Genomic DNA, 27810 nt, shown 5'->3' with positions numbered 1-27810 from the left:
AGTGTGTTTTCTCCCAGCTCGTCCCACTAAGCGTAGTGTGAAGGAAAGGCTTAAAACTGGGCTGGGGAGCCTGAAGTGCAGAACAAGTTCCTAGCACCTCTCGGGCCGTACTTGAACCTCGCAAGGACTTCAGCGACTCTTCTAGCAGAGCCGCCTCAGCCACGGCAGCATGTAAACCTCACACCTCTGTAAACAAAGCCTTTTTCCAAAATCATTTTAGGCCTGTTCTTCACTTTAGAGCTACAGGATGGGAGAGCAGAGGCTTACTCCTCACCGTTCACGGCCATCAGCCTCAGCCTCTGGTATTTAGCTTGTTTTAAGTGGCAATGATCACGTTACTGGAGTGGCACATGCTGATTTGTGTCCATATACAACCGAAGCCAGTCCATTACCTGGCTACATGTGGTACATCGTACAATGCACAAGTTTAAGTACCCTTTTATAACATAACATTAAGACATACTGTAACAAACGCCTTCAGTAGACTGAGGCGATAAAGGCAGCCTTATCTGGGAGAAGAGTACAGGCTCAGCTTCGTCTCAGTGCACCAGGCTCAGAGGTGTTTGAGTTTGGTACTACTTCCAATTTACGTTCTGTGGAATCTTTGAATAAAGTAATTGTTCATCTTGTTTTCCTTGCTCTAATGGGAGGGGGGTGAGAACACTAGTTGTAAAGATAAACGGGGTGTGTGAAATCTCTCAAAACAAGTTCAGTCGGGCAGACTTTATAGCCAACAGGAAAAAAAAAATGCAGAGAAGCAGCTGTACTGAGTTCGGGAAAACCTGCGGATCTACAATGCCACACATGCAAAAAGACAAACCAAATGGAAACAAGATAGCAAGGTAGCTACAAACAACAATAAAAAGGCATCAGGTAAGCGTCTGAGATGGCTACACAGGAAAAGCTATACAAGACATTTCTGGAATTGCATATACAGAGATTTAAATTTTATTCATACATTTATTATTTACAGAAGCTACCTCTATTAATTGCCAGAGACTGACCTTGACTCTCCTACTTTTAAATAAGGTTACTAACCACCACGCACAGCAGAACGGAGTTAATACTGTTAGTGTCATTGGTGGCATGAGTGTGCACCGAGGCAGTGAAACGCCTAACGATTCTACTTTGGAAAAGTATTTGTTCTTCTGCGCGTGTGGTTCTTGGTTGCTGCACTTTCAGCTGGAGCAGCTGGCGAGGCTGTATCTGTATAGAACCACACTGTTAATGCCATCAAGACCAGAAAAATGCCCACACGTGCAAGTAAAAAAGTCTTTTTTTATATTAAAAAAAGCATTAATTCTGTTTATTGCACAAAGAAAGGAAGATTTACACTAATACTGCAGGGTTATGTATCCCTTTCTATTGGTTCTATGTATCCCAGACTATTGGTTGTAATTTTGCTGTATTCTAGCCAATAAATTCCAGCAACAAGGTGCAGTAATTCCACATGCCTACACTACTTTGGATGCAGCATGCTAGCTTTCCTGGGAAACAAAGCCATTGCGTGCTCATCCCCGCAGCTGGGAGGAACAGTAAACCCAGGGAGAACTTGCCAACTCTGTATTTCCTCACGTAGTAAACAAGGTGCATTTTCTATTTCAGCCTCCACCCCATAGGTATGTTACACTAAGATCAACCAACCTTGCCCCAGAAATGCAAAAGGCAAAGGGCAAGGATATTATTTTCAAAAGCAGCCCTCTTGGGAAGGGCAGCAGGACCACCCCAGCCCATACCTTCCTTGCAAAGGATTCCCCTCCCCCCCCATTTTTTATTCTTTTCAATACAGCCAAATTAGAGATCCCAGAGTGAAACGATCAGATGAACAGACACAGCCACAATACACAGCTACTGAAGAAGAACGAATGACCTGTTTTCCCTCGAGCATGCTCTCACCAAGCATGTGACTTTAAAAAAGCTGAAGAAACCTTATTTTTAAAAATATGTCTGTCATAGTTAGCACAATTTAAAACTGTTATTGCCTTTACAACTAATTCAAAAACCAAATTTAATTAAAATGAATTGGCATTTTCCCCATGGACAGTCATTAGTTGTAATGACTTTGTTTCGGTATTACGATATGTAATCTCTGAGCAGTCTTCCATTTTACCAGAAGACTGTAAAAGAAAGGTCAGGTTTCTTCAGACATTCAAATAACTATTATGAAGCGAAATTACCAGAAAAGAGCTTGTTTACATAAGTAAGAGGTGAAGGGTACGTAAGAGATAAATAGCTTATAACTTGGGGTATTTGCACTGCAGTGGAACAGTAGATAAATCCCCTTAGGTAAAACATGGAAGCTTTGCTCCTGTCAATGTAAACATTTTGAGTGTTGCAAGAAGCTAATACAGAGAGATGCTCTTAGCTTCTAAACACTTTCTAGCCTAGACCCTCTGCTTTCTCCTTCCTCTCCGACCGCACTGTAATCGGTGCCAATCGATAAGTGATTGGGATAGTTGTGTGTGGACCGAAGGCCGCCTAGGACCATCAGTTAATGGGAAGTTTTTACTTTACTGAGTAAAGACTGTCGTGATCAGCTCCTAGCAACGCAGACACTACCTGGAACACACAAGATGCTTTTCTTTGATTGGTGTTTGTGTGGGATTGGCAAAAATCCCTTTCAGTTCAAGGGCGTGGATTTTTATCTCACTTGCACAACTCCATAATAAAAGCTGCAGCGGGGTAACTAGCATCAGTGGGGTGTACCGGGGGAGATTTCTCTGGCCGCTATTCAAGATGGAACATCCCCAAGGTCTCACCTCTATGAGCAATCTTCTGGTTGCTATTACCTGTCCCACTCATGTTAGCCACAAAGAGCTACATCTGAAGAAGCCGTCTGCAGAGTTAGGGGTTCAGAATTCTCCCACAATTAAAAATTCTTCCGTGCTTCCTTTTCAAGTAGAGTCATCCAACCCTTTATTTGGGTGCTCAGAGCTTGACTTGCAGAGCCTGTCCATGATCCCCTGCAGCATAGGTTGAACAATCCCCAAGAGAGGGCGCTGGGAAGAGTCTCCGTCCCAGCAGGCTTCCATCAGCTGCCAGCATTCCTCATCGAACACGGGAAGACGCTCCGGGCGAACTCCTGGAAAAACGGAGAGGGACCTGGTAACCATCAGTACACCTCAAATCTGAGAGAAGCTTTGTCTGACGCTCACTACTTTGGTGCAAGCTGAAGTGACTAAAGTGGACTGTCCGGGGTCTACTGCTATTAATAAAGGCGTACATTTCAGCAACGCCGCTGAGACATCTTTGGGAGCATTGCTGAAGTCGCTCGGGAGATCATGCACACTTCCAGAGGATGGCCAACACATTTAGTTTCACTGGAGCCTCCTCTTTGAAGCTATTTGGGAACAAAATGAGTACCCTCCTCTATAAGAAAACCAGTCCCTCCCACATCCACTCATAATGGTGCCTTTGGGAGAAAGTTCAACATGAGAACAAGCAGCGAGTGCAGCATTCTGACCGAGTACAAGACTCGCTCATCTGAGTTAATCTTTTTCACATGAGAAGGGGAGAGATTATATGGACAGGAACTAAGGACACAAAGTAGTAAAGCATTCTGATACCACAATGCAGCATGAAGGATTAAGCCACCACTAAATATAGTGCTACACTAAACCTACACAGGCATAAGAGTAAGTTTATATTTTGGGGAAAAGCTATGAGTGTGTTTTACTCAACATCCAGCTTGCTCAGCATGCTGCATGTTAAGCACTTGAATGCACAGATCTCCACAGCCTCCAGAAATTGCAAGGGATTAAACATTCTTTAGGGGATCATGCCCGGCTGGTTCTGGGGTCTGTTTTACATCCTAAGTGTTGTACTACTTCGCATGGTTTAAGCGGTGTGCTAGCACAGCTCCTATGACACTATGGCAAGGAGGTGGTTAACTGAAAGCCTTTTTTTTGTTATTCCTTGCTAATTTTAGTTAGACTTTCAGTAGAATATGTCCAAGTTTAACTAGATAACATTACTCTTCAGACTGTCAATGAAGCAATACAACTCGTATTTTTACCTTTCGGTTCCAAGAGGATAAAAATGGATTTCCTAATCTCCTCTCAAATTTTACTGAAGCGTAAGTTATCAACCAACAGAGTTCAAAATAAGCCATTTATACCTCTTCTAACATTGTTCCAAAGGTGATCTTTGCTTGCACATCTCTCGAAAGCCTCTGGTAACTTCACGTGTCCCGAACAAATGTACCAAAACAGAATGCCAAACGCATAAACATCCACTGAATTATCATACTTTCCTGTGACAAAAACACATTTGATCAGCAGGGCAAACATCATCTTCATCTCTGGAAACTGAGCAGTCTGAACTAATTTCAGCGTTCCACTTCCTCAAATTAAAACCACAACTTCATTGCCGGAGGGCAAGGCTTGAATGAAGCCTAGTAACGCATCAGGAGGCATTGCCAAAGGTGGAGGGATAAAAGTTAAGACCTTCCATTCTCAGAGGATTTATACGCTTAACCTGTACCAGCAGTTCCCAAGCTGAGGTTCACGGACCACTGCAGGTACAGGTGCTCAGGTGTCTTTCAGACTTAAACACCAACATTTGTAAGCCTATCAGTTCTGTTTGGCTCTGCTGCTAGCTAGCCCAGGAGTCTGACGGAGCTAACATCAGCCTCTCAATCCAGAGTTTGGCAATTACTCATTTATAGCAAGTTCACCCACTGCATAAGAAAAGATTGAGCACAGTAAGCGCGTAAGGGCTAAGCCAATGCTCTCCTCTGTAAGGTCAAGGTCTAGCCTGCCAGTCACGAGTATTTCACTGTTAGCAGTGAGAGTGAGAACCACCTGAATAATACTCTCCAAATTAAACACAAATAGGGTTGCTTCGATTTGACTGCAATCTTGTCAAAGCAGGGATAGCATCTCAGATAGACCAAAAGGATTCTGCTAAGTGTGGTATGGACCTCTAAGCGCTACCGTAAGATGCTTGCACAGGAAAAAAGTTTAGAGAGAGCGCCTGCCAGAAGCACAACACACAGTGAATTTGAACACACTCCACATGTTAGTAACAGCTTGGAAATTCCTTACTTGGTATCCATTCAAAAAAACAGGGGATCCTTTCTGAAGTATTTGCCTATGAAAGCCAAATATTTCCAGCTTGCTAATAACTAATAATTTAACTTTCCAATTGAAAGGGTATTCATCACTTCAGCAAAGCTTATGAATCCCACAGTTCTCTATCAAGTAACCAAAGATTTAAGACTGAGACTTAAAATACAGAAAAACACCATACTATGCATTCTAGTCTTCAATCAGGCAGTCTTCTGATTTATTTTAATTATTTTTTCCTCATAAGCAAGTTGAGATATTAATTCAAAGTAACAGCCTTCAAAATTCAAGCCAGAGTGAGACAGTAGCGGATTCAATCAACAAGCATACCTGTAAAGAGCTCAGGAGCCATATGAATAGGTGTGCCTACAATACTGCCAGACATCATGGCTTCTGGTTTGCAGAACCCCAAGTCAGTGATTTTGGCTCGATTCTTTTTGTCAAGCTGTAGAAGAATTCATACACAGGCAACTGATAACCACACTTCTCAGTTTTAGTACTGCATTTTAATATTAAGGCTTTAACCTCTGTTTATGTTTGAAGGGTTGGGCATTTATTCTTCAGTAAGCTTCTCTGATTACTTGGCTGCTCTTGGACTTTTACCTAGTTAAGCTCAGTAACAAGACATGTCTTCACTTGTCTTCTACGTAGAGGGTGTGGTTGGGGTTTAATAGAACTGCGAACTGGAAGTCCTACTTGTAGCTCAAACTCTCTACCTTCAAGAGAAGTCACTCTATGGCTCCCTTTCCCCTAGGCTTTCTGCCTGAAAAGGAGTCAGGGAAACCTCACTGCAAGGCTCGTTGTGGCTAACAATACCACAAGTTAAAAGATCCTGTATGAAGAAAACTGTTACTTCACTTATATTATGCTTCTCCCTCCCACTAAAAGGGCCTCATAAGACTTCAGGATTAGCCAGATACAAAAAAGTTTTCCTTACCAAGACATTTTTAAGTTTGATATCTCGGTGCACAAGTCCCTGACTGTGAAGATAACGGATTCCTTCAACTACATCCAAGGCAATCTGTAATCGTGTTTCTAATTCTAGCCCAGCCTGAAGAATAAACAAACACAGATTTAATTCCTACAAGTGGAAGTTACTTTTGCTTACTCTTATTTGCCAAAAACACTGAAGACTAAGCAATTCTAGCTTTGTTTTACATATTAATAGATACTTAGGTATGGATTTTTTAATGTATATATAAAAAATGTATATACATACACACAGATAGTTGTTACCTTTAGTCCGGTATAGAGGTCTCTGTGCAACCGTTCCATTATCAGTAAGACGGCAATGCTGGAGCCTCCTCCATAGCCATAATCTATCACAGAACCATGGAGATGTATGAGCCGCTCATGTGTCTGCAGAGACCTAGAGAAAGTTCAGCACAGAAAGCTGGTTATTTTTATATCCTTCCCTCCACCCCAGGCCAAGCCTCACCCTGTAAAGGAAAAATGCTCAGCAGCTGCAGCTTTAGCACAATAGTAAGATACACCTATACCATGTGCCGTACAGTAAAAATACACAGCACCCCACAGTTCTGAGGACTGTAACAATATACAGCTGTCTTACCCAATTAAACTCAAGAAAGCCTATTAAAGGTTATAGTACCAAAGAAATACTGTATTATTTCAGCCGTCTGTACTGCAGCACCTGCCTGCAGCTGTTTACTGAAAACGAGCTGTTTTCTGCAGCACAGACCCATCATTTTCTTTTGTGAATTCAGGTAGGACGAAGACAGATTGGGAAAGGAGGGATGATTCAACACCAAAAATCAGGGGAGGAAGAACTGTTTGCTATCATACTCTATTAATTCTAATTTAGTCTGCAAAATAGCAAGCATTCTCTGGCGTCTACGCTGTTCAAATCAGGTTAAGACAGAAAGGAGCATGTCTGCCTACCATTCTGCGCCTGTTGCATTTTTGCAGTGGAACTGGCAAGCTGTCTTGCCTTTGCTAGAAATGGCAGCTTAGCATTTTGTGAGCTCAAGTCACTGATTGCAGAGTAGAATTATAGCAAGCAAGCAGGGTTCTGCCTATGCAAACGGCGTTTGTTTGCAGTAGCGAAGTTAAGGAGATCCATGTGGAATGAGAAAAGCGCTTACGATACACACCTCATATAGTGAAACTCAAGTGCAAGGTCATTCCAGTGCTTCTCATCTGGAGGAACAACAGATTTCAGTGCACATGGGAAATGCCCTCCCCAGCTGTCACACAGATAGACCACGCCATACTGTCCTCGGCCCAGCTCACGGCCCAACTTTGGTTTGCCTGTAAGGCACAACATCCATTTAGTTAGACATTAAAACGTGTTTATTTCTTCCCATACACTATCAGGCTGGCAGCCCAGAGCTTTTCATGGGCCAACAGCTGCACAGTTCAAGGTACCCAGTATGTGTCAGATGGAGGCTTACCGAAGTAGCTGAGTGAAAAGCAAAACACCCCTCCTACTCCTTTACACCCACTGACTGCTTCAGAAGGAGGGAGCAGAAGGTAATACAGAGAACATCAAGCACAATGCTCACCATGTAACAGCACATCCTGGAGGGACCTGCTCTCCAGCGAGAGTCGCGCTAGCCGAGGAGCATGATCTTTCCGCACCTTCAGCCACAGGTCTTCTGTTTTCTCCAGCCTGCCAGAATGGCCGTCTTCTAACTAAAAGAGATACCGCATATACACTGTAATCCTGCCTGGTTTGAAGCCCTAGTGCAATGAGGTTGAGGGTCTTTGCACAACTGAGTAGAGATCCTACTTAAAGCATGCCTAGTTTAGAAATAGGACCTTGTATTAGGGCACTCACATCAGCTCTGCCACCTCCACCTACAGAATGGCAGCATTAACTGCACGGGCTGCTCTTTTAGCTATCTCTGCAATTAAAAATCCTCTTTCCATAAGTGGCAGTGTACAAAACAAGACCTCTTCCTTAACAGCTCCACACACTCACCTGTCGCAGAGAAGCTGCAAAAGCCTCATGGGAACTGTTTAGCCTGGTCCGGAACTGGCTGCAAATGCTCTTGGCCAACTTGGACGCACTGAGGCTCTCGATAGCATCCTGAGCAACTTTCCTCTTCCAGTCACTGGTGATGGCAGGTGGGCTGACCCATGTAATCCGCTGGATTATCTAGTAAAACAGGAAACAGAATTAAGGCACTAGCACAAAAAAGCAAAGGGTCAGTCAATTTACTCAGACTGCTTAGATACCTTGTAATAATGCAGTCATCTGCTCACAGAATTGGGCTAAATAATTACTTTATAGTAACTACTAACAACTTAGAGGTATTGATCACAATATTGTTGTACATGCACACTAAAGAAGAGATTTGATTTTTCTGAAGATCTGCTCAGTTCATTCCTACAAGCCAACCATCCTTTCACGTCTAACCGAGAGCATACATAGCTAGACACTTGGAAAACCACACAGTTGTGGTGCAGCTTGTAGGCTGAAAGAACAGGCAGCGTAAGCAGTAACCCAGAGACTCAGGAAGAGAGATGTTCCTAAACTGGTGAAAGCTACAGAGAAGCAGCCTTTTGCTGGACAGACACACTGTCAAGGTGCGGAAGTCCTAGGTGTCGGTATGCACCACTTCCCTTAAATTGCTGGGTGATTAAGATGCCCTGCCCCACCCTTTATTAGAAGCCACAGAAATCCAGCTGCTGCACACCCAGTCTGGATCCTTCTCCCAGGCTGAAGGAGGAATCTGAAGGTTTGTTACCGCTCAGTCTGCACTGCGCCTATTTGGGAAAAACTCATATTCCTCTCACCCTTTATACAAGGAATCTCAAGAGGGAGAAGGCAGTAAAGGTCACCAACAGCTCAGAGCAGGAACTTCAGAAAGATGAATGCTTTAACAGGCAGAAATTTAAAACAAAGACCTGAGGAAATCTGGTCTGCTCTGGAGGGAGAAGAGTGAATTGACCTGAATCAAGATACATTGCAAAACAAACAAACAAAAAAAACCCACAAGAAAGCCCAAAACCCAAATAAATAACCAGTTCCCCAAAACATAAACAGCAAGAGTTTCAAAATGCTGATCATCATTCCTTTGCTGTTTCAGAACAGAAAGAAAACACTAGAAGTATTTGCTTTAAATTAAATATTAGCATCACCAGGAATAAACTATACACATAGCCTTAGCACTGAGTGGGGAAGCAACGGCTTTCCACAATGCATGTGCCCAGAGTCAAAGTTTAGAGGGCAGCTGTGAGTATTCATATTATTCTTTGCTCCAAAAACATTTCACTATACAGTGACACATACTAGAAATAAATGATAAAGATGCCCATACCTGTTTGATCTGTTCCCACAGCATCCTGGTTACTGTTGAGCCAGAGTGGAAAGTGACTTCAACATGATAGGCTGCATTTAGTATCTGGAAAGCAGAGGAAAGATGTAAGTATGGGAACTTTGCAAGCTATAGTCACTACAAAATTTGCTAGACCCTCTGAAAATGAAAAAATGGACACTGTATGGGATACTCCATGATTGACTTGGTTCAATTTATTTATTGTATTAAGCTCATAGGTGTTTCCAGGCTGTAATCTGATTCCTATATACAGATTTAGGAAAGGTAAGTACTAGGCCTTTAAGTGACTATTCCCCAGTTTTAGCACCTCCCTTAATGACACTAGACCCACACATACTCCAGGAGTTGTGTTCCTCTAATTTCACTGAGCATCTCAGTCTCCTACCACCCTTGCTGGATCAGGATAAAGACAATTATTAAGAATATTCTAGACAGCCATTTAAGCCACCATACCTGTTTGAGATAATTGCTTGTGATGTGTACAGAAACATCCTTTGACTTCTCCAAACTCCTTGCAGGATGTACTGAAACCTCCCAAGACTCCTCCAAGCTCTTCAGACATCTCTCCAGAGTCCCTACAAAGCTCTCTCGCAGATAGTCCACTGAACTAATTAATTTGTTGGCAACTGCTTGGTTTAACCGAGAAATAATCAGTTCCTGAATTTGCTTAATACAGCACTTTATGTCCTTGGAACTAACAGGTTCCCCATTCTCAGGAATGATGATATCTGCATAAAAGAAAAGAGGCACCTTTTGTACTCAACATACCACTGTTGCCACAACAGCTACTGAGAGCTGCTTTGAGTGTTTTGCAAAGGAGCTACAGCACAGTCCCAGTCCAGCCAGCTTCTACTCCAAACGCTCTTTTGCTGTTTTGCTCCTTCAGAGGTTCATTACTTTAGACCCAGATATATCAACCTGAGGCCAACAGTCAAAGAAACCCATGAGCAACAGAAGAACACATATACTGACTATTACAAAGGATAAAATTTTTGCCAGTCTACGTGTCTAATGCTACAATGCCAGTTTTACGGAGGTCCCAAAACCAAACCTGCAGATTCTGACTTACTTGGTATTCTGTGAAAGAAAGTACTAAAGCATTAGAGTAGCTCCAGGGATGCACATCTGGTACTCCAGTTTCAGGGAAGCTAAAAATCAGATCTGACCAAGGTGGAAAATAATCTGATGTTTGCTTCCATTCACTGGTGTTCAAATTCTCAGGATACTCAACTCTTAACACCTGACAGACTCTACACAAGCATTCTGTAGCTACTACAGGTTTAACAGTTGTACAGTGATGACAAGCCAACTATCATCTCAAAAATTAAAGGGCAGAAGCACAAAGCTGTCCTTCTATCTAAAGCAGTACAGATCAGGAAATTCTTCCAGGCCACGCTGCAATCCATAAGCACTGCTGGATGTTGAATGTTACAAAGAAAGTGATATAACAGCCACACCGGTTACATGAAATTTTTTTCCTGGGACCTTGAAAAGGTTGATTACCACTTGGTATTTTTAAACAAACACTGAGCAATCACTGCTCATGCACTGTAACCACTCTGAGCAGTACTACATTACTACCAGGAGCTGAAGACCTTGTCTCTGGATTTTGGCCAAAACCAGTCTAGCCTACTTAAAACAAAATCCAGTGATCGGCAGATGGCATTAGCTCCTCAAAAGAACATCTTCCTCCTTTTAGGATATTTCTTCAAATACCGATAGCCAACAAGATTCTACAATCTAAGTGATATTTGTTGTGCGTATACACATATACACACATTTACTGCGGGTGTTTTAGCTTGCGCTGCCCCTAAACATACTCCCTGCACGTACAGAATCCTGAAACTCAGGCACTACAGTGCTCCAATTCTGTAAAGAGTGGGACAGACAGAATACAGGAATTATTACCTATCCTGATAATGGCGCAATAGCAGCCCAAAAAGGTAGAATTAACACACTCACTATACCCCTAGCGTATGCTAGTTTGTTGGGTTTTTTTGCAGCACGCAAATAGGTTAATGTTGCAATTAAAACAAGCTCTTTATGAGGACGACATTTTGCATGGTCACTACAAAGCAAACATTTCAAGAAACAGGAAATATCTTAATCCATTTCCCACCTGCAGGAGCAAAAACAACCAGATCCTAACCTGCAGGGTTAAACATAATCCATAATCTCTCCTCTTCGTCCCAGGAGATAACACTCCAATTTGAAATTGGGAGGAAGTCGAGACAAACAAAATTATCTAGAATTTTCACCTCTCTCATGCCTCAGAAGAGCACTCAATTCACAAAAAAATAATTTCTTCTAAACCTAGAGTTATTTCTGATTTTATTTTAAATAGAAAAATCTTTCCCCATCAGCCCAGTGAACTGCATTTCCTTAGAACAGAAACGATTGTTATGGTAAACCTCTGCTTAGCAAGCAGAGGAGAAAAGAGCTGTGGAGTATCAACCTGCAAATCTTCGCTTTGATGTTTATGACAGACCACGTATTCCTGCAGACAAAATTTGGATAGCCTCTCGCCCTTCGCGGTTTACACATCATTCTGTATACTTCCAGCTTGTGTGTCCCTGGAAGTTCTGGTACTAGAAGATGTAGTGAGAATTCTCACATTTCACAAAAAACACACACTAAACACCAAGCGTAGGCCTCAGGAGCACAATATGTTGTGTTGATTGTTTTTTTTTTAAAGGAAAACCTTACTTACCCAGAAGGATTTCATTTTAGGAGGTTCTATACCCAAAAGTCTTATGCAAACCTCTCTCAGACAAAGAAATCAAGCAGAAAGTACAAATCAAGCCTTCACCGCTAAAACTCAAACAGCTTTTTTTCTTAGGACAGATTTATTCCCAAGTCTCAACACAACCACTGAGGCAGAGCTGAGAGCGTTTTCTTCTTCTTCGGCAGAACGGGGAATTAAAACAGAGAAGTAAAATACCCTAATCCAGAACTGTCCAGCAAGCTCTGGAGGAAAAAAAAAGTCTGATTTACAAGAAATCAAGACTTAATATGTTCAGGCTTCTCATTTAAGGACAGTGCTTTCTACCCAGGAGACACTACAGAAAAATCCTTTGTGTATGAGTTCTGAATTTTCTTGCAAAGTCACTTGTCTAGACTGCCATTCATCCGTCCCTTAGCAGATGGCAAACATTACTCTGGCACTCTCCTTTAAAGCCCCTAGCCTCTTTGTTCCCATTACTCTCCTGCCAGTAGTTACCTTTGAATTCCATATTAGCAGCATCCTCCAAGAGCTCCTCTTTCATATTGCTAAGCGTCTCTATGATCATGTCCTTCATCTCCTCTTGTTTGCGGTTGGCAATGTTCATCAGAGACTCATATAGCTCGTTCTCCTTCTTGCGGGTATACTCTAGCCTCTTGGGGGTGATTTGCAGGTCTCGCTGCATGTCAAAAGCCTGATTGATGAAGATGTTCAGGCAGCGGCAGTGCACTTCATTTAAACTGGTAGCTGCTTCCACGAGATGCTTCTGAAGCACCTGCCTGGAAAAAGTGCTTAGGAGACGGAGCTTCTCAAACTGCTCCACCAGCATGCTTTGGGCATCAGCATCAGGACCGGGTGCCCCGCAGCTGCAGTGGCTGGTACTCAGGTACTCCAAGTCCATCAGCTGGCAGTAAAGGGAGGACTTTTCATGATCAGTTTTTTTGGGAGAGATCAGCTCAACCCCCAACTCTGGCACTTTGAAGAAGAAAATGGGCAAAGAGAATTTCTCTTTGATTTCGCGCAGTTCATTCTCATCTGATGAAGAAAGTTCAGCCTCGCTGATGGCAAAGATGACAACAGGCAAGACTTGGTTCACATACTCTCCCAAGGTGGCTTCAGCAGACTGGAATCCACGACATGGTGCTACCACAACATCTACTTCCTAGCAAGTGAGGAAGTAAAAAAAAATAGGTTTGCACAGATCCTTTTAAAAACTGACACATGCAAAAATGCACCATAATTCATTCACAAAGTGCAAAACCAGAAACATTCAAACCCTTTAGAACAGTTATGGAGTCTCACACACAGCATCATGCTTTAGTATGTAGCCTACCTGCAAGGCTAATGACAGCCCCCTCGCAGGGATGCGGCCAGACATGGATTAGCACCTACGGACTCCAAAACTCTTATTTTGTACCAAGTGCCTTTGAATTTTAGCCTAGTTCAGAACAAAACTTAGAACAAGTTTCCCAGGTAAGTGCTATCACAGAATAGCTGTTATTCTTCAGCTTATAGCTGACCCATTTTGCACCAACCTCTCCCAGTAAATACACTCTCAACCTCCCACTGATGTTTACCAGATCTGCAGCTCTTTGAGGAGATATTCATGCTGTCAGTTTTCAGCGTGGCTACCAATGGTAGAAAGCACTACACTAGCCACTACTGCCAAGACAAAGGCAGCACAATAACCGATTCCAAAGAGTTCACAGCCAAAGGACAGACAAGGAGGAACAGATGGTTGTAACAAGCTTAGTTATGACTTTCTTCAAATCCAACCAAAACCTAAAAGATGTATTTTATTTACTTATTTTCTTACTGCACAGAGTTTCACTGCTTTGGTCATATGCTCCTGCTGACACCGCTTCTTACTAACCCTACTAAAAAGGGCCAGTTCTGAAACCTGCTTCCTTCCCTTCCAAGGACGTAGACAAGATTCACCTTTGGATATGCGAGAAGAGTGTTAGAATTGCATATATTGCTCTACTAAAATAAGGAAAGAAAATGTCAAAGGATTTGAACTGAAGACAGCATTTAAGTACCGTCTTCCCAACTCGTAACAGGGGGCAATAATTAAGAATTCTTCAATCATTTTTCTCCATCAGAAAAATTAAAGACTTGACCACATCTCCCAGCTGCTCTTAGAGCTAACAGGAAGTCATTACTGCCACGGGATTCCCCGGCGCTGAACTCAAACCTGTCTGATGCACAGGAGGTTGAGCAGAACGGGATGTGCAGTGCTGCAATATTCACCAGGACGGATGACTCACGCCAGCGACTGTAAACAAAGGAGGAAGCCAGTGCTGTCTCTAGGAGACAGGGAGAAAACCAACACAGACAACCGAACACTGCGTGAGCAACTGGTCCTTCTGTTTCCATAGAGGCCTCTCAGGCTGTTCCAAAGAGCATTAGCAATATTTCATGCCCCTGCACCCCCCCTTTTTTTTTTAATGTCCTACAGAAGTTTAAGCACTGTCTATGCAGCTTCATACTATTAGGGATCAAGTCTATATGGGGAATACCTATGACTCACACTGGATTCCTGAAATTTTTAAAGCTGGTTCTCACAAGGTCACACCGCTATGAACACACTCGAACACTTCTGACAGAGCTGTAAGCATGAAGTTGCTGTCAAGTAACTTCATTCATGTTTTCCATAACTAAACAGCCCTTTTTAAAATATCAAAGCTTCCCACTTAGCAATCTGAACATCAGGTACGCAAATATCAGAGTTACAGCTCTTCCACTTAAAATATGATGCACAGATGCTGTCAACAGCAATACAAAAAATACAGTTTAAAGAGAATACCATGCAGATACACTACGTACTCATCTATGGATTCAGACTTGCAATGCCAGGATGACCACTGCATCCCACATCCCTGAACAAAAATTAAAATCAAGGATCAAGTAGGTCTTGACCTACAATAAGACAAGTGGAGTCTCACTAAGTGCATTCAGGGACCACTCAAGTGTGCCATTTTACTAAGTCAACAGATAATTCCTCGTTTCCAAATCAGTTAAAAAGCATTTATTTGCTAGATCCCAAGAGGGCCTTGTCCTATTTTGCTAGGCTTCGGGCAGTTTAATCCCTGCTTGTTTAGTTAACGGAGGTGCTAAGAAGCTAACCCAATTTAGTCAGATTTTTACCCAAACTCCAACCAAGCAGGTTATGATTGAAGGCCAAGCTCAGTCTTTTTCTAATCCAATTTGAATACTCTGCCTTCCAAGAATAGTCTGTGAATTACTGAAGTCTGACAGTTACTGCATTTACTACATGTGATCTAATTTCATTGCCTCCCTATTAATATGAGGTATGTATATACCCCTGAATTTTCTATTTAGAACTTTTTTTTTACGCCACACTCCCCCCCAATTTTTCTGAGATCTTGCCAGTTTATTCTGTTTCCATGGGGACCTGAGTCAGAAGTTCAGTAACTCTATATAGAATCCCAGGTAAGAAAACTGAACTACAGCTCTGGTCTCCAGCAAACACTGCTGTCCTTTACAGAACGTTAATTGCTTTGACTTTGTGCAATGACTCTGAACCCACTTCATCAGGGAATTTCATTTTACCTTTGCTGAAAGGGCCAGCCCAAGAAAGCCTGTGAGGTGTACACACTCACAAAAACTGAGAAGCAATGCTTTTTTTCTGATCACAAACTCTTCCCCTGTAAAAGACATCACTAAGCCAGCAAAACTAGAAATAGAGAACAGGTTTCACCTGGGTGGAGGAATAATTTCATGATGCTGGCATTTTCAGTATTTCTACCCTCAGTTATGCCAGCGTAAAGGGACAGAGGAGGAAGACTTCAGGTACTTGATGCTGGTACATGGCAGGAGCACCTCAGCATAGCCCAAAGTAAACTGATGCTGCGTGGAAGGAAGAGTGTCTCAGCCAACATGAAAGCTTTTCAGTTTTCTGTATGAATGCCACAACCAAGCACATTAAAAACATCTCAAGAAGGAGATCAGGGCATGTTCTTCCAAGTTTTAAGCAGGATGTACATTAAAATAACCACCCAATAGGTACTTAACCACATTCTTTGGTACTTGTAACAACTACTAATTCATATGACCTCAATCACTGCTATAGTATCTGAAGAAATGCAACAATAAACCAAAGCTAACTCAATTCTTCTGTTAGAGTTCATAGAACCATCTTGTATTTCTTCATTCATTTTCCAGCTTTGCCAGAGCAGCTGAAAATTTTTCTCTCCCTACAAGCCCTGCCTAAACTTTTCAGCCCGAGACTCGAAGTCGCATGAAGCACAAAGCAAGACAAAGGCACGAAAAAGGAAGCTTTCAGCCCTGTTACCCTCCTCCCATTCAGCTGTACTATCCAGATGAAAACCAATACTTCAGAGAAGTCCATTTCAGCTTCCAGGCACAACTGATAAGATTTAGGGAAAGAGCCAACTGTTTACTCCCAGTATAAATCTAATAATCTGTCTGGCTAGATGGATTATTCCCCATGACCTAGATGCATTCCTGTGCACAGTGATCCCCAAGGAATAGAGCAGCTTTGCCAAAGTTTTTCCTTCCCTGGTATTTTACGCTTAAAAATAACTAAGTTCACATACCTATTAGCACAAGGTAGGGTTCTCACAGCAGCTGACCCATGCAAATGAAATTTTTGGCTCCCTCCTCCTCACCCCCTTTTCTGTGAAACAGGTTTTGATTTAAGACATCCTTCAGTAACAGAAAAGCAAGCATGGTCCCATGCTGGATATCAGGCTGAAGGAAAAAAAAAACTCAGGGTGCTCCACTGGCAATTCAATATTAAAAAGTGGTATATTCTACACTTGTATTGAATTTATCTCCAAGTAAAAAAAGTAGTTTAGTTAATATTTGGATACTGTTAACTTACAAATAACTTAGCCTTTCTTTACTGGAGTAATGGCTAATGAGTTTGGATTTAGCAAACAAGTATCTGCACCAAGAAGCATGATTCTGCATTAAGTGCCTGCACAAGACAGCAGCATGTAATCTAGGTGCCCAAGCCAGGCTGTGCAACTACATCTCTTGGTAAGAGATGCTTAGGCCTGAAAAGCTGCACAGCATTCCCCAGGTCCTGAAGTCACTGGCAGCTCCTTTGATGGCAGCCTACTGGTAGATAAGTGTCCTCACTATGGGGAATGAATGTGATTTCAAACAAACACACAAATGAAATTCTCATCTCCTATAACTGTTCAAGCCCACAATAAGGACCTGCAAATGCTTCTTCAAATCCTAGCAAGGTGTTTGAATATCTAGAATGTAAGGTTATCATGAAACACAGTATTACTTGTAAGCACTCTGCTGTTGGGAGAAAAACAGATGAAAATACAGGGATTCTAGGTAACAGGTGGGGTAAAATTCAGATTGATTTCCCTCCCCCTCTGCCCAAAAGGTGCTGAGCTCCTCCAAATTCTTTGATTCCTGGGCACATCTAAATCCTTAAGATCTGTATTGAATATCACGTTGTCATCAAGCATGCAATTGTTATTAGACTCCTAGTTTTGTTTCACAAGTTAAGAAAAAGCAGAAGTTCCTTCAGAGTAGTTCTGCAGACACGCAGCTTTGAATAGTGTCCAAAAAAACTCATCCGTTATTCCTCCAGATATATATTCCACTAGTTACAGAAGTAGTGCCCATGACTAGCAGATATTTACTTTAAAAATTTTGCTGTCTTGGTATATGCTGAGCAGAGCTGGAGAACGTGCATTAGCTAGAAGGGCGAGAAAAAACCACAGGTCTCAACAGGAGGTCAGACTCCTGTAATTTAACAGGAAGCTATCCCTATTACCTGCTAAGATGCATTATGTTCTCCTATCAGCCATAAAAAAATTTGTTCTTCCTTTAGCCCCTTGAATTCATGTAAGGAACCCTTTGAATCAATCTGAAGCTAGCTGTGATTCACCCTCCCTCTCCTTCTATTGGAAGAGCTTTTTATTTCACCAACCCTTTTCAAATTAATCTGAGTAGCTGTTTTCATCTAAGTGTCCTAAATATAACCAAAGCCAGACAGAGAGATCTTTGTCACTCACATGAGAAATCTGAAAGAGGGTTGTAAACTGCAGTGTGTCTAAACTGGCCCATATAAAAACGTAACCAAGTAAAAGAAATGTAAAGCTAAACACTCTTTTATGCATAGCAAGGCAGGATTTTACAAGCAGAAGATCCAGAACAGGCATTTACTTTGCAGCACCAGCAGCTGATCTGGCGCTCTCTGGGAAAGCAGTGGATGCCTCACATACAGTTTATACAAACATGGCACTTCTGTTCTCTTTCAGTGGATACTGGAAGCCACAGACACACTAAAACATAGCACTGACTCAGCTGGTCTCATTAGGATAGGCTTAAATTTAGCTACAGGCTGGGTTTGTAAAACATATTTCAAGCTGATGAAGATCAGACTGGGTCTTCATTTTCTGCCTATTTACAATCATGACTCGATTCATACATCCAGAAAACAAAATTACCTTGCCATTTTGTTGTTCAACTATGAAGTTCATACTCTTACTCATGAGACAACAGATCATATTCTTTTCACTTAAGATAATTAATTCTTAAATAGAAATTGCTATTCCAGATATTCGACTGCCAAACACAATGCTCCAGAAGTATTACACTGCAATAACAAAGGCACAACATAAGATATGAAATACAGTGAAAGCTCATGGAAGCTATAAAAAGCTATGAAATACACCCCTCACCTTTAAAGATATTTGCCAAACACCAAACTGCAACACTCACAGGACAGGAACATGTTTTATGGACAAGTGAAAGGAAAGTCACAAAGCAAGATACTAACCATGTTAGAAACAGCACTGTGAGCAGACTCCCACCTTTCTTGTTCTTAACACCCTCAATTTCCATTGACACCACCGAAATGTAAAAAGCCACCCTCTCAAATGAAGTCAGGTCATTTCATCAGATGTTGGAATTAAGCTTTTTCTGACAACAAGCTCTTCAGGACAGAGATAAAAAAGTACATATCCTTGTACGACAGCTTCTAGCTACTATCAGACAGCAAAGCTAACTCTGAACCTTGAAACTGGAGTAAAATTTTAGAAGACACTTGGAGTTACATCTGAGTAAGCTTGGCTTCTGAGATGGAGGGAAACATTACAGAGGAATCATAACGCTAAGAGTCAACGTTGAAACAAAAGCACACAAGCATAGACAGTGATGTCCAATTAAAATCCTAACACCAGACTTCCATCTTCTCTTTAATTAAGAAAAATTCCTATGCTTGTTTACACCATCAGCTTTATTAGGGTCTACAAATGTTACATCTTACGTTCACTGTGACAATGGTACATGGGCACCTAAGTTACCTTTAGTAGTGAGTACGGCAGCATGACCTCCAGCTCCGCTATCTGGTGAGCAGGATCTTCGCTGTCCCCACGAATTTCTAAGTCCTCCTCTGGTATCGTGTCCCAGTGCCCTCGGTGGGCTGCCATCATATGGACCAGTTCATACTGCTCAGGCAGCGCTAGGCTAATCCGTGTTTGCGTCCCATGTGTGAAGCGGATCCGTCGCCTCTTACAATTCTCCTCATTGCTGATTTTGGTGGTAGGGAGCAGCTTCTCACCCAGCAGTATGTTGAGTAACTGGCACTTGGCATTACAGTTCTGGCCAAGAATCAGAAGGCAAGGGTGCCAGCTCACAGTCCGCTGGAGATGCTCTTCCTCATGACGAGGGAAGGAAATGAAATTCTGCCCTAAAATTGAAGACAGACTGCATTAGAACAGGTTGGCTGAACAACAAGTCTCATATCTCTAAGCCAGCTGAACGCAAAAGTTCAGACATCGCTGCCCCACAGCCCGCCGAGAAACCCACATAGCACCAAGAATTTGCTTATGTTTCCTGAAACTAGTGTCAGCAATTCAGCATTTCTACTGCACCAACACAGAGGTCCACAGTAGGTTGATTCTCACAAAGCCTTTAAGACAATTTATTACTGTTCTTCCCACATATTTCACTGGAAAGTGTTTACACAGAGCTCTCTTCAGCAGGTTAGTGGAAGACTAATGGTAGGCCCTAAAAGTCAAGAGGAAACAGTTGTCAAGGTTGAAACAACCAAAGGGCTAATTTTGCCTTGGGCTGGAAGAGTGTTTCGCCTTGCTCCAGAGTTCAAGGAGGCCCAATGGGTCACTAAGGCTAACTCTTCCCAAGTTTTGATGGCTTGGCTACACAGAACGCTCCTGTGACATATCAGAAATAAATTCAATCAACTATGAATCGGTGACAGTTCTGCCCACACACTTAAAAACGCCAAATACTTTGCATCTACTGAATCCCAAGAGTACTACTGCACAAGCGTGGTGACCAAAGTCTAGGATCATTGACATTAAAGCAGCAAAACCTCCTCTCTAGCCTCAAGGAAAGGCATTCTTGCAAAATTGCTTCTCTACATGAAGCAGATGACAAGACCAAGTTTGCTGAAACATGGTGGCAGAACTAATAGCCTCTGCCAGCAGTTCCCTATGACAGAAATACAATCACAGCATCTAAAGAAACTGTCACGCTTTCACCAGCCCCTCTTTGCTACCAGCCGGAAGGTTCCTAGTGCAGTCTAAAACACCGTAAGAAACAGCTTCTCTCCTTTGATCACACTAACAGTACACATCTTTCCTAACCTATAGAGTTGAACTAAATAGGCACAGTTTGCCAGATATTCTTATTAATTTTAAGAACAACATTTAAGCTGCAAAAAGAAATTACTCAACATCTGTACCTTCTTCAGAGTAGCAGGACTCCCTGTAATCACTCTCCTTACCCATCTTCCACCTGAAGCATCAGTTGTACCATCCCACTAACCAGGCCCTTTGAATTCTTAGTCCATGATGCTGCAACTCCTTGCATTTGCCTTACTACATTAATTCAGTCTCAGTACTGAATTTAGCTTCTGTATTCTTTTACAAGTCCTAAATACAGCTTTTCCCACGCTCAGTCATCTAAGCTGAAGTCTAAGAAGCTTTGCGTTACCTTATGCATAGCAACAGAATAATTCTGGTAGTACAAAAAAAAAAGGATACAAACAAATTCCCCCATCTGCTGCACTTCAGCGCAATCCCCGCGAGTACAAAACAGCTAGTGTTCCACCACAGCCAGAGCACTAGCCCATGTTCCCAGACTGAAGGCAGATGGTACCCAAGAATGAAATGGCAAATGGACACACCAGTCCCCAAAAGAACTGCCAAATCTGAAAGCTATAAACCAATACGATTGCCCTGATATCAGGCAAACTGACAAGAACGGCAGTTTAAAGATAGACTCAAATACAATACAGCAGAGAAGCACCAGCAGGGATTTTGTAGGGGAAGGTCCTGTTTCACCAAGGCTATTAAAATTCTTTTAATGAGTCATGTTCTGGCATCCAAAATTGTTTCAGCGTCTCAAGCCCCAAGAAAACAAGATACTCTCTCATACCAAGATATTCCTCAACACTACTAACCAAATTAAAGATAACATACAGCAGCTATTCTAGTCCTCATGCTGATAGCACTCCATTCCTTTATCTTAATTAAAATAATTCAAATCAGGAGCAACACCAGGTGTACTTGGTTGTGCCCTAGACCCAGTTTAAGGCTTCTTTAACATCTTGCCTAAGACTTACCTTTCCTTCAAATCTTCAGTCTGGAAATAGGACTGCTGGAGGAGTTCTCTCCATCAGAGGAGTCCTTCCACCCCACACAACACTAAGGGGAAACCCCCTCTGTGCCTCAGCAAGCCCCTCTCCTGCACCTCTGCACCACACAGCCCTGGACGCTGACCCCCATAAACCAACAGTTTGGAAAAGGTTAAGGGAGACATCACTTCTGGAAGTGTGACTCTTTGTAACTGTTTCTTAAACAAGCCTTTCAAGATGCACAACCATAGCAGAGTGGCCACATCAAGTGACTGAAGGGCAGAATCTGGCGGCTAGCAGCTCACAAAAGATAAAAATCAGTAAAACCCCACAAACAGCACATTTAAGCCTTCATCTACAAGATAAAGAATTTCTTTGATCTGCTTACAGCTATTGAAACTTCAACTGGAATTCAGGCTCGCTCTTCAGCTACCAAGCATGAAGAAAGCAATTCAGAAGGCGTTGCACAGGCCATGAAGCCTTCTCTGCACAGGCTTTTGAAAAGAAGAGGCAGATTGCATCCTCTCCTCATTCTGGGTGGTCTCCATATTTATGGGTACCTAATGCCAGCACAAAATGATTGAAATACAGCAGCTTAGCTGAAATTATTGAAGCACGGAATGGATATATAAATACTCCATCTTTAAAACACCTTTCATCTTTTCATGCACGCAGCCTCCCTGTGATCAGCATTTATTCAACAAGTTTACTACACGCGTTATCAGTAACGAAGCCATTACGTTTAACGTTATGTCACACTACGATATTCCAAGTATGTGGAGTACAAGCCTGGAGCCAGCACCGAAAGCGAGATTCAGCCATATCACAACTAACCCAGTGCACCATCAAGGCATCCAAGTCATGGCAGTGGTTTCAACCCTGCGCGTATCTACCACTGGATACCTTACAGCGACCTCAAGGTCTCCAACCTGAAGCGAGTTGCACAGCGATGGAGCTATTGCTCCTGGTTCCGCATTGCGGAAAGTATATCGCTATTTCTGCGCATCAGAATAAGACACAGGGTAAAAACACTCGCACAGTACTTAATCAGTGATGCCACTAATCGGAACATGAAGAATTCAAGTTGGGAGGAATATGAGCTCCTGTGGTACCTAACAAAAAGTAGACTTAGAACTTGCTTACTGAAGAGACGTAGCGATATTCCCCTATCTACGTGAGCAGCTCCTGTTTGCGACAGGACTTTTGCCAGAGATTTTAGCTGGTGCTACATAACTGTATCCATGTACTGTTATCATTTGGAGACATGTGATAAACACTTCCAAAAAAAAAAATGGCTGCAGGGGGAGTCCTTAAGCGCGTGCATCCTGTTAAGCTCCTTCTGATGAAAGGAGGCCTGTCCAAGAACAAGGACGTCTCTCACCAAGACTCATCTCAAAATTCAGTCAAACACTTGGCAGAAGAACCTTAGGTTGAATTTACGGAATCTGTAGAAACCCTAAGGATGTACCCATCCCCTTTTCAAGGAAGGCCAACTACACTGCCGGTCTCACTTGTCTTTCTATCCAATTTGCAGTAATACATGCGAACTACAGTGCCTAAATAAGGCCAGACCCTCATACTACTTATTGCAAGTACTGATACCTTTCATAGAAATCCTTACCCTTCTGTGGTGCTGGCGATGACTTGCAGCATGCTTTGACCACTACAAGACTTATGATCAACACACTCGGTTATACAAACCAAGTTTTAGTCCCACCCCACCACACATCTACCAGCACAGCGGTGTTAATTCCAGGAGAACACGTGCGACGAATCAATGTACCAACATAAGCAGCTCCTACAGGAGCAGCTGTTAGAACACGAGCAGCCCACATGGTCTGCAGAGCCGAGCTTCATCTTCTGCTTAGCTTGAAGCTTGTTAGCAAGTGCCTCCTCCCATCTATTTGAGGAGTTATTTCACAAGCACCCTCCCGACCACCTCTCCACATGTTATCTAGTCTTAAACCCCATCTTCTTATGTTGACATACCTAACAGCACAATAGGAGCCCTAACCTTTTGAGGATCACAGCAATATAGGCAGTCACATTTTAACCAGGATATATACCCTCGGTCAATACAGCATCAGGAGGAAAACTCTTCCAAACCCTCTGGTTAACACATTCACCCCCTACGAAATGCATTTATGGATGGAGTCATTAGGCTACCAAGCCTAGGGCTTTCCCCCCAGCGCACACTCATTCAGATAACACCACAGCTGCTGACCAAAACTCTGGCGATGCTGTGGATATCTTACAAGAGGTACAGCTCAGTTTACAGAAACTTCTGAAATAAGGCAAAAGAAATATCAAAAAACCTCAGGTTCCTCGGTCAAAGAATTCAAATTACTTCAAGCACAGAATGAAGAAAACAACTACAATCAGTAGAAAGCAGGTTGCTGGGTTTTTTTCTTAGTATCTTTACATATTTTAGTAAAATCTGCTACTGAGTCCCTAATTAAGATTTTCTTTTTACAGAAAGTCAGTACAAACCACACTAGCTAAACAGCACCAAGAATAAAAAGCTGTCAGACCTGTGCAGGCTAAAGCTACAGGATTGTCATAGTGTCGTGGTTTAACCCCAGCCAGCAACTAAGCCCCACCCAGCCGCTCGGTCACTGCCCCCCAGTGAGATGGGGGGAAGAATCAGAAGGGTAGAAGTGAGAAAACTTGTGGGTTGAGATAAAGACAGTTTAATAGGGAAAGCAAAAGCCACACATACAAGCAAAGCAAACCAAGGAATCCATTCACTGCTTCCCATGGGCAGGCAGGTGCTCAGCCATCCCCAGGAAAGCAGGGCTCCATCACGCGTAACGGTTACTTGGGAAGACAAACACCATCACTCTGAACGTCCCCCCCCCCTTCCTCCTTCTTCCCCCAGCTTTATATGCTGAGCATGACGTCATATGGTGCGGAATATCCCTTGAGTCAGCTGGGGTCAGCTGTCCCGGCCGTGTCCCCTCCCAACTCCTTGTGCCCCCCCAGCCTGCTCGCTGGTGGGGTGGGGTGAGGAGCAGAAAAGGCCTTGACTCTGTGTCAGCACTGCTCAGCAGTAACCAAAACATCCCTGTGTTATCAACAGTTTCCAGCACAAATCCAAAACACAGCCCCATACCAGCTACTGTGAAGAAAATTAACTCTACCCCAGCCAAAACCAGCACATGGTACTTTAACAAATCATTCTTAAAAGCCTATTCATGACAAAGGAGACCTAGAGAACAGACAATATTGTGTTGAATGCTTCAGAAATGCAGACAGTGCAAACAAGACTTTCTCCCTCCCCTCATAAACAGTAGCTGGAAGGCAATTATTTTTTCCCTTGAATTTATTTTACTTCTCTTACTATGAGGAGTAAGACAGTCCTGGTGCTAAGGCCACAGAGGGAACGTTTGGTCAATGACAATCCTTTATGGATCAGTATTGCCTGTCATCCTCCTAAGCAGAGGAGGGTGGGATGCAAAAGCAAGCACACATTTACTCCTTCAAGTACCCAACCCTGACTGACCCAGCTTACCTGAAAGGTCAGTGGCTACTACTCAGCTTAGCAGATACTTAGGTCTGCTTTTGGACTGAGTAACCCAGGCCGTGCTTTAGGTTGCTGGAGCTGTGTTGATTCAAAGGGCAGCCACCTTTCTATGTTGTTACACCAGCTTCACAGGCGCCTCAGAAGCAAACCCCTTCACATTTGTTTTGTTTCCAAGACACCTAAATTTACTTTCACAGTTTATTTTTCCACTTCAGCCATAGGCAGTAAGTGTCCTGTCCATTTCACTTCCCAGTTCCTTTGTATTTCACAAAACATTAGCACTCACGCCTCAGCACGCTGCAGAGCACTGCAAGAAGTCTGCAGAACTATCGGGTCAAAATTCCTCTCACTTTGACACCACCTGTAGGGCAGATTCTAGGAAAAAGCGGTCCTGAAGTCAGTGAGAACGGTGCTCCTTAAACCCTCTGACACTTAAAATAATTTCCCCATGTTAGACAGGGGAAAAAAAGCTTTATTACCAGCCACTAAGTTTCAGAGAGTACTGGACATGTACGATACAACTGAAATTTTACAGAAACAAGCAGCTCTTGTCCAAAGGCAATTATCCAGGCACAAAGGTAATAAGCAATACCAAGGCTCTGGGTTTCAGGCAAAGGCTTTTGTCTTCCCATAGCTTAAAAAAAAAATAACCATCGGTTCACAGTTGCTTTCCAGTTGACTCATTTAAGAAAACTGCCAGCCTCCGTTATTTTACCAAGTCCTGCTCTTCATCCTGTCCCTTCCTCTTCCCACACTCCCCTCAAGACTGCCACCATGACTTCCCACCTTCTAACACGGAGCAGGTTTATTAACTTGCTCTGTGCCCCACCTGGAACACGTCACCACTTCACCAGTTTGAAAACTGCTGATTTAAGTGTTAATTTTAAGCACAGTAAATGTTATACAACCTCTGCAGTCTGAAATCCTGAACCAAGAGCCTACACTGTTATTACTGTTCGCATGAACAAGCTCTAAAGCAGTCAGCCTTTCCTTGAAGCCCTGATACTTAAGGGCCAGTTGGTAACACATTCAGCAGTAAAGTCAAACTGGGTCAAGGTAGGTATTTGAAAAAAAACCAACCAAACAACGGAGTTTATAAGCACTCTGTATTAGAAACCACAGGCAGGGTATTTGGAGAAATCTGTATCCTATGTCAGGAATATCTAATTAATGATGCACCCACATCTACAAAGCCCTATAAGCAGACTTTCAAAGATGCAATTGTATTTGACCAGCAATGTTTTACAAGAAATAACCAAACAGAAGAGCAACTCCAGTGGGCACTACCATTCAAACAGCGTGGAGACCCACAGAAAATGAGTGAAACCAACTAGTTCCTGCTTCTTAGAAGTCACAGAAAGATGTAAACAAACAGAGACACCCCATTTTTACGAAACTCTTCACTTCCATTCTGACAGTTTACATGGAACACTACTAGTTTTTTTCTTTTACACAGATTGACAGAAAAGCTCAACAACACTTCAATTTTCAAATCAGAATTGTAAGCGTAAGACAAGCATGGACAAGCATTTTGGACAAGTAGCCAACAGAGATGACTCATGAGCCATTTGGAAATGAATAAAGACGATCTTTATATATTTAACGTCACGCTAAACTCTCCTCACAAGACAGTCTTATGGAAAGACAAAGTTCTGCACATGGCAGGAGGGCTCCCGCCGGCAGCAGTATTTGTCAACAGTGACGGATGAGGATAAAGCCGATGAATAAAGCCCGGCACGACTCCCACAGAGCTCCACAAGCCACCCACTTCCCCAGGCGCTGCATCTTCCTAACTCCCGCCCTGCACCTCCCAGCGCCTCCCCCCCCCCCCCGGGGGGTGCAGGGTGGGGGTTAGGAAGATGGGCAGAGGGGCCCACCTCCTCAACAGCACCCATCACCCCCTGGCCTGCTCACTTCACCCCACAAAGCCTCTCACACCCCCAAGGCACCCCAGCTCTCCACATGCACCCCACCCCCCAATTACAGACCCTACAGCCCCCCAGCAGCACCCCCTCGCCCACTCCCCCAGCTGCACCCTTCACTCCCCATAGCCCACCCACCGCCTCCCACCTGCACCCCAACCCTCCCAAGCCCCCACCCCACCCCTCGCTGCCCACAGGCCCCCTCACCCCCAGAGCCCCCCGTTTATCCCCGCAGCCCGCCCCCATTTCCCCACACACACCCTAAACACGGGCCTCCCCGCCCGCCGCAGGCCCTGCCCGACTTCCCCCGTCCCTCTCTCACCGCCGGGCGCGGGGCCATCCCGGGGGGCCTCGTCCCCAGCCCCGGCGGGGAGGCCCTCGCCGGCCGCCGCCGAGGCGAAGGGGTGCCCCTGGGAGTACTTGACGTCGCGGAAGAACTTCTTGGTCTCGCGCAGGTTGTGCTGCAGCCGCGCCAGGTGCCGGTTGTAGTGGCCGAAGGAGCGGCACAGTTCGCGGATCACCCCGCCGGGACCCCGCCACGAAGGGGCCCCTTCGCCCTCCATGTCCTCCGGGTCCGTTCCGCTATACCCTCCCCACCGCGGGGGACACTCGGCCCCTGCCAGGCTGCCGTTCCCGGCCGCTCCGCTCTCCCGGAGGGAA

At 43.5% G+C, this 27810-nt stretch overlaps 1 protein-coding gene across 2 annotated transcripts; it reads right to left on the bottom strand.

Moving 5' to 3' along the window:
- Positions 1–708: 708 nt before the first annotated feature.
- Positions 709–27810, bottom strand: DSTYK (dual serine/threonine and tyrosine protein kinase). 2 transcript variants are annotated; one of them, XM_076357988.1, is made up of 13 exons: positions 27473–27810; positions 19409–19794; positions 12588–13251; positions 9821–10095; positions 9350–9433; positions 8008–8184; positions 7589–7718; positions 7178–7334; positions 6303–6435; positions 6004–6117; positions 5397–5511; positions 4118–4252; positions 709–3082 (listed from the first exon to the last, which is right to left on the bottom strand). In XM_076357988.1, exons 1-13 carry the CDS (start codon positions 27711–27713, stop codon positions 2895–2897), a joined length of 2799 nt encoding a protein of 932 aa, XP_076214103.1. In that variant the 5' UTR covers positions 27714–27810; the 3' UTR covers positions 709–2894. The 2 variants fall into 2 exon arrangements, with proteins under 2 accessions (XP_076214103.1, XP_076214105.1); XM_076357990.1 differs by lacking the exon at positions 4118–4252.

The sequence above is a fragment of the Aptenodytes patagonicus genome, chromosome 22 (assembly GCF_965638725.1).
Source record: "Aptenodytes patagonicus chromosome 22, bAptPat1.pri.cur, whole genome shotgun sequence".
In the NCBI taxonomy this organism is placed as follows: domain Eukaryota; kingdom Metazoa; phylum Chordata; class Aves; order Sphenisciformes; family Spheniscidae; genus Aptenodytes; species Aptenodytes patagonicus.
This window is presented reverse-complemented; position numbering and strand designations above follow the sequence as displayed.